Source organism: Montipora foliosa, chromosome 13 (genome assembly GCF_036669935.1).
Source record: "Montipora foliosa isolate CH-2021 chromosome 13, ASM3666993v2, whole genome shotgun sequence".
NCBI lineage: Eukaryota > Metazoa > Cnidaria > Anthozoa > Scleractinia > Acroporidae > Montipora > Montipora foliosa.
Window position 1 is genome coordinate 41,188,083 of NC_090881.1, and position 7,500 is coordinate 41,195,582.

General features: G+C 37.2%; 1 protein-coding gene across 2 annotated transcripts in view; it reads left to right on the plus strand.

Moving 5' to 3' along the window:
• LOC137982381 (uncharacterized) overlaps window positions 1-7,500 on the plus strand; it is a 50,819-nt gene that overhangs the window by 7,374 nt on the left and 35,945 nt on the right. For both annotated transcript variants that reach the window (XM_068829498.1, XM_068829499.1), the window contains exon 2: window positions 4,003-4,332. In XM_068829498.1, the coding sequence (XP_068685599.1) occupies window positions 4,003-4,332 (330 nt within the window). The remainder of the gene's footprint in view (window positions 1-4,002; window positions 4,333-7,500) is intronic.

The window sequence follows — 7,500 nt, forward strand, 5'->3', positions numbered from 1 at the left end:
GCTGTAGGCTTGAATGGCGACGTGTTGTGTGATTGTTGAAATATGCCAGAATCTTGGTCAACACGGAATTGCATATCAGCGCAGATGATTTTGAATAATCACTTACAGCCTGTATGTAATTATACCAATCATCGAACGTTACGTTGGACATGCATAACGCCAAACGTGTTAGGTTTCAACGGCGGACTTATCCTTCTGCGGCTCCGCTTTGCACTGACATTTCCACGCTACAGCATACTTACCTTTTTTTTTTCTCTTTTTGTTTTTTACTTCTCTTTATCATAAAGAAATGTGCTATAAGATGTGTAATTATGGGATTTGAGAAAGTAGGGAATACATTTTCCTTTGTAAAATTTCGAATTTTCAAAGCACCATTGCTTAGAGATTATCTGGTGTATTGGGTTCAGATTTCCAGAGATATCTCATTAACGTTTTCAGTCCATCTTCGTCTTTTTAGCAAGTTTTACAAAATTGGTGATGGGGCAGCGAGGCATGCAAGCTAACTGTTGTAAATAAGTATTTTGTTTCTCGCTTTGTTCTCTCAGCTTTACGGTGTTCTTCATTGAAATTTTCTGTTTTTCTTCTTCCACCTGGTTCTCTCAAGGCTTTCTTTACTTAAATTTGTCAAATTTCATCGCCTCTTCTCTAGTGCTCTTTCCTGCTGTTTATCCGGTTGCTCATCACTAATATGATTTCGCGCAAGAAAAATTGCTTCAACACTCCTGTCCCCAGAGGCTGTCCTGCCTCCCCACCTCCAGCCCGACGGTATGTACGGGCGGGCGGATGTACGATGATGTCATAACCAAAAATATTCCTCGCATGGATATATTTCCCAAAAATGTCACCCGTGGAGCTCCGCTATGAAGTTAGCTATATACATGTACGAAATTTTCTTAAAATATATTTGTTTGTAGAGAAAAAAAGTATATTTCAGTGATTTATTTATTTTATTTTATGTTTTAAGCAGGTTTTTGTTATTTTTTAAAATCCAATTTTAAGGTAATTTTAGTGTACAATAGTTCAAATGTTACCTTAAAGTTATTATTATTGCTATTGTTACTGTTACTGTTGCTGTTATTGTTACTGCTATTGTTATTGTTATTGTTATTAACTGTCCTTATCGACTCCAGCTACACTGACTTTATCACTTCGATTTCTGGATTCGATTGCCACAGGAACTTAAATTTAAGATCAAAATGCAGCATCATTAATATATATATATAGATTTAGCCAAGCCTAAAAGCAGAGCTCCCTGGTTATTTATTCTTCAGGCCTTCTGATATTACGCGATCATGATGCGATTTCGCACAATGAACCTCAAATCGCATCCTATTGCATAATTCATGAAAAATCGCGTAATTCACGAAAGAACACACAATGTTCACAAAATAAAACATAAATCAACAAGTTTCTAAGGAATTCCTGCATAAATATGCCGTTTTTAAGACGATTTAGCTTGGAAAACGGCTAAAAAACCTTTGTGACCTTAGATTTCGTAAACATTCGAAGTTCAAGGCGTTATTTTGCATGTTGGGGGCCTGGTGCGAGTCTCATTCTTAAAGAGTCACCGCCCTATTGGTGTAACACAAACACGCCCTTTGTTCAGATTACAAGGAAGGATTTAAGGTTGGCCGTATAGCACTTATATAAATTTGAACACACAATTGATTAGAGTTTAATGTGAAGTGCTTAGAAGTTTCTACCACATATGAACCATGTGAGCGTTAGCCCTACTGATGGAAATGGGCCCACGCAAGGACATCTAGAAAAACTCTGACCATGGTGGGAATTGAACCCACGACCTTCGGGTTAGATCACCGCTGCTCTACCGACTGAGCTACAAGGTCAAACCGGAGCAGGCCATGGGAACTGACGATGTCACGGCAATGAACATGTACCAGTACACGTACTCAGTCGGTAGGCGGTGATCTATGGGTTCAATTCCCACCCTGGTCAGAGTTTGTCTCTGTCCTAGGGTGGGCCCATATCCATTAGTAGGGCTAACGCTCACATGGTTCATATGGGGTAGAAACGTAGCACTTCACATTACACTCTAATCGTTTAACTTTGTTCAGATTAGCCAATCTGAATGGCTGATATAATACACATCACTAAAAAATGGTGACACAATTGCCTTCTCTATTCACGTTGGAAGTATAGTGCAGAAGACATCATTTTTTTTATTTATCCCAACTAATGTCTATCAAGATGCATAATTACTATTCCTTTGTGTTTAAAATGTCTTTAGGGCAGCAATACAGTGTTTTTCTTATCCTGAAACCTTATAAAACAAGCTTAAAACTGCTCAGAAAAACATTGCATAATTTAAATTATTTATCGCATAATTGGCCGTTCTAATCGCACAATCTGCCCTTCAGATTTTGCATAATTTGCATTTTTTCATCGCACCCTGATTCTTACTGCCTGCAGGGTCAGTGAAAATAAAAGGTTTCTAATTGTCCATATTTTGATGTTTCCGGTTGCTGCTTTAACAATTAAAATTAATCATTTTCTTTGCGTTCTTCTATAGAAAAATTCATTGCCTAACTAGTTAATTCCATAGTAAGTTTGACACTAAAAACCATTATTGCATGAATCACAAAGCGATGAGTACAATATCAGTTTTTCAAGTGGTTAGTTTACTTTGGAATTCACCAATTTGGCAGTGAATTTTCTTGAACTGCATGAGTTTTAAAAGAAAACAAGCACAACAGACGATAGCCAAACATTCCTTTTCGATCTGGGCATGATTGCGCTTGGTTTGGGTGAGTGCTCGCGACGCATAAGCTACAGGGTGTCCATCTTGAGTGAGGACAGCACCCAGGGCAACATCAGAGCTGTTGCATTCAATTGTGACTTCTTTGTTAACATCAAAGTAATGTAAGACAGGTGTTTGAGTGATCAGTTCCTTAATCCTGAATTGACAAGTGGCAGCAAGCTTGCGAGGGGCAGCCAAGAATTGATCAAAACTTTGGCCAGGTTTCTGAGAACGAGAGTTAAAGACATACCATTCGTAGATTGTGTTTCTTTTGGGCTCGAAATAATCACAGAGTTTCGCAAGAATCACATTGGCATCTTGTCTTTCATCTTCAGTCATGGGCAGATTTCTGCATACGTGGAGACATTCTTTTCCCATAGCCAATAAGAGCGTGGCGGTGACAATTTTTTTTCCCTTTTGATCCAGCTTCGTAGCGATAGCATAACTCTTCCAGTTGTCTCTGAAGAATTCCCAGTTGGATGGTAAATCTCTTGTCATGTCCACCTTGGACGGTGGCGGAATGGTGAACTGTGACATGTTTAATTTGCTTCTGAAAGCAATCAAAACTGCGATCGCGGTGTGAGCGTGAATTTTGCATGCTTCAGATAAGGTCTTCGCAGCCCATGTATGCGATATCTCTAGCAGCTGTCTTGATTTCCAGCGCTTTTTTGCTGGCTTGAATGCTTTACGGCTGAAAATCCCACTTTTGAGACCGTGTTGTGTGTACGCGTTCACTACGAACACGTGGCAAGCAAGAACATTTATTTCAATGACCCAGATGTAGTCACGTGACATTACACAACAGTCATTTTTACATAAAGATTTTTTGGCTAAAATTGGCTGAAAGAGTTTGGATGGTTGCAAACAAGGAATTTGGGAAATAAGCTATCTATGATTTGTAACCTGGAAAGAACTCGCTAGTTACAGTACTCACTACTGTCCAAAGAAATAGACTAGAAAGTTTGTTACTCTCTCTGTCTCATAAGATACCTTTTTTCTCGCAGAGAGTCACCAAGATTTTGGGACTCCCGAAAAATGCTTGGGACCCCAATTTGGCTGGACATGCGGGTCCCAGGACCCAGACTAAAAAATCCTGGTGCCATCCCTGCTAACACTACTTTCAGAGAACCGATGAACTCCTCAATTTAAAGTAAATACTTCAACAATAAGGCTAAGTGCAGATCCAACTTTTCATTGGCACGGGATACTTAAAGGTCGTTAATTCTGGCTTTTTTTCCCTTCAGAATCACAAGTGACTATTACACCCCATTTCTCGAGCCCAGTTCTCGTTTGGGAAGGACAGCCTGTAACACTAAAATGGACCTACAGCATTCAAGGAAGTGCGCTTCAACGTATGGAATTTAGAATTCCTGGAGAGAATCTTGCCATTGCAGAAGCATTTCTTACTGGAAAGCCAATTATCCGTGATGATCGAGTGACAGTGAATATTACGGAAACATATGCAACAATCATGTTTCGTACCGTGGACAGAGACGACAGCAAGAATTATACCTTGCTAGTCCTAACCTCTGGAGGTAGCGCTGGCACCGCATATGTGAAAATTACAGTGCAGGGTAAGTAAGCTTAAATTTTAACATCTCTCTTGAGGTTGAATGTAAGGGACCAGTTACTTTTACGTTGTTGAGAAACAGAAAACCATTTCCATACGAGCTATGGTTTTATCAATAAAAGATATAAGATAGTTAAAAATACGGAAACAGTGAACATTGTATGGAGATGAAGTTTCTCACGAGTTAAGAAAATGCCAAATTCAAAGAAAAAGCTTAAAAAATTAATGCCTGTGTTATATTAGGTTCCTCGATTTGTGGTCAGAAATTTGTGGAAGTGCATTTCCAAAGTACATAACTTGTACAACAGACAACATCTGTCAATACACCTTCACCTTACCACCGTCACCTTAAGGACGTTCGCGCCAAAATCTTCCTACAATGAAATTTTCGTCATTTTTCATGTACATGTAGAGTTAGGTCATTAAGTACTTACTCCAAAATGAAGAGAAATTTGGGGATTACTGGCTTTGTTTTGGAGAAAATGGCAGTGGAAAAATGCCTTAATTTCGATAAATCAAGGTTCTTGCGGACTTCTCCAAAGCGTTTGATACCATGAAATACAAAACTGTGCTGCATAAAATGAGTCAACTTGGATTCCAAATCATATCTGGAATGAACAAGATTATTAACATGGTATCTGACAGGATGCGGCGATGCAGATCCGCATTACGGTATTCCCTGAAATCCGCATCCTCCACAAAACAATATTTCTGCATAAAACTGAAGAAATGCTTGATATTAGTGATAAAGCAGCTGCACCATCCTCACAAACATAAAAGCCAAAGAGATTGACTACAGTACTTTGAAGTGCTTATTTTCCTGAACATTGAAGAAAACACACCATTTCGTTTGCAAGACGAAAGTTTGTTTTTTAAGCAGTTTCCACACATTTTTGGGCAATGAGCCTGGACTCTAGTTAAACTGTTTTCATATACCCTAGGCTCGAAATTTTTTAAAAAGATGCAACAAAGTATGAAAATTTATAGCTGCAAGTTATAGTAGCAAATTAAATTGCATCATTAATGTTGTAAAAGTAGGGACAATCACTGCGATGAAGTTGTACACAACAAAAATTAATAGGAGCCCGCAATATGTATGTGTAAGAAACCGCTGAAAATGGTTAATAATCAAGGGAATGGATCATGGTTCAACCACATCACAATTTTGCTCCATATCTCCAAATTGAAACAAAATTCATGAATGACGACAAACAAAATATATTTTTTTTTGCTTTAGTTATTTTAGCAAGAGTTTCAGCAAAATGCCGATTACTAACCCTTTTATTTTAACAGTGAAAGATGGTCGCAAATTGGTGACTCGTCCAGATATCTTAATTGCAAAGGGAAAAAAATTCAGTCGTAAATGCGACTGTATTGGTCACAATTTCGAGTCCTGATTTACCATAAGCATGTAAAATACATTGGACGGGCCTAATTATTAGTTCTATAAATTGTTTAAATTTCCACATAATCTTTAATTTTTTTCCACATCCTATCAGAATTAAGCCCTGAATTATGCAATTACCTCTGTAAAAGAGAACTGTTTGTGCAGGTCAATGACAAAAGATCGAGTTCATTAGAAGTTAACTTTGGATTCCCTCAGGGATCTATAATGGGTCCTCTGATTTTCAATATTTATGTAGCCAATCTTCAATCAACTGTGACTAATAGATGCCATCAATATACCAATGACACCACCCTGTACACTCATGCAAAACCAATTCAACTCGATGAATATATCTTTAGTATAAAATCCGACCTCATAAAACTTGAAGAGTGGGCCGACAAGTGTAATTTGGCTATTAATCCAGCCAAGATTAAATGTATGGTAATTTTTACTAAACAGATGTCTACTGTTCATTCATTGGATTCTTTCAAATCTGACCTCAGCATTAATGGTACATCAATCGAATGGGTTTCATCAACAAAATTCCTAGGAACGTACATGTATATACATGTAGACCAACATCTTTGCTGGGTGGAAAACATCAAGCAAGTATTGTCATCTTGTTGTATGCTACCTTGGCAACCTTGAGAAAACTCAAAAGCATTTTATCTTTCATCTTTTACTAAACTTTAATAGTTTCCAGCTAAATAGAGTAGTTGAGGAAACAGAAAAATGTTTTCCTAACCAAGCCAGGGCTACGAAGCTAAATAAGTTAAAATATGTGGAAAAATATATACAATAGTAAGAAAACTTACAAGAATAATTAAAGCACTAACAGAGAATGATAAATACTATAAATATAAATTTATACCATGCAAGTTCCAAAATAATGAAGATGGGCCTTATATAAGGTCACGCTTGAAATTGCTTATAGATAAGTACTGACTTTCTCAAACTCAAGGGCAAGGCATTCCATTCATTAACAACAGGATGAAAATCTGAGAACTTAAGCAAGTTTGTTGTAGCATACATAATTTTATAAGAACATTCAGTATTCCTAAGATTATACATGTACATGTATGAAGTGTTTCCTTCAGGTTCTAAGTAATCAGATAAATCAATGTCACATAGTCTTTGTTTACATTTAAAAAGGAAAATAAAATTGAAAGTACTTTCTTGTAGACGCTATTTAAAGATAGTAACTTAAGCAACTTTAAGCTTTCCTCATATGCGTTATTCTTGGAAATTACTCTTGTGGCTCTGCGCTGTACACCTTCAATGATGTTGACCAAATACGCTTGATGAGGTGACCAGACTTTGCAGGCAAACTCCAGGTCCTGTCTTACCAAATGAATCAACAACTTCAGGGTTCGGGCGATTTCCACAAGTTCTTCTGATGAGGCATAGCACCCCATCGGCATACATACATACATACATACACACTTAATTTGTTAAAGCAGGTCGGTAGTGGCAGCTAAAGAGCTGATGTGGACCTGCTAAACTTAATAATACAATTAAAATCCTACCATATAAACCTACCAATTAAACTACAATACTTTTTAAGACTAAGATACAAACGTTAATACTAAAGTAAAAACTCCCTACAGTGTATTTACAACAAGAGAAAATAACCTACTAATTTTAGACAGATTCAAAATTTTTAAGAGGTGTAAATACTAAGGTTTAATAATACAAAAAGTTAATATCCCTATTAAGATTTACTGTAGTCCTTTTATTAAAATATTAATGTTATTTTCTTGAGGCTGGTTTTGTTGCGGTTCAGTG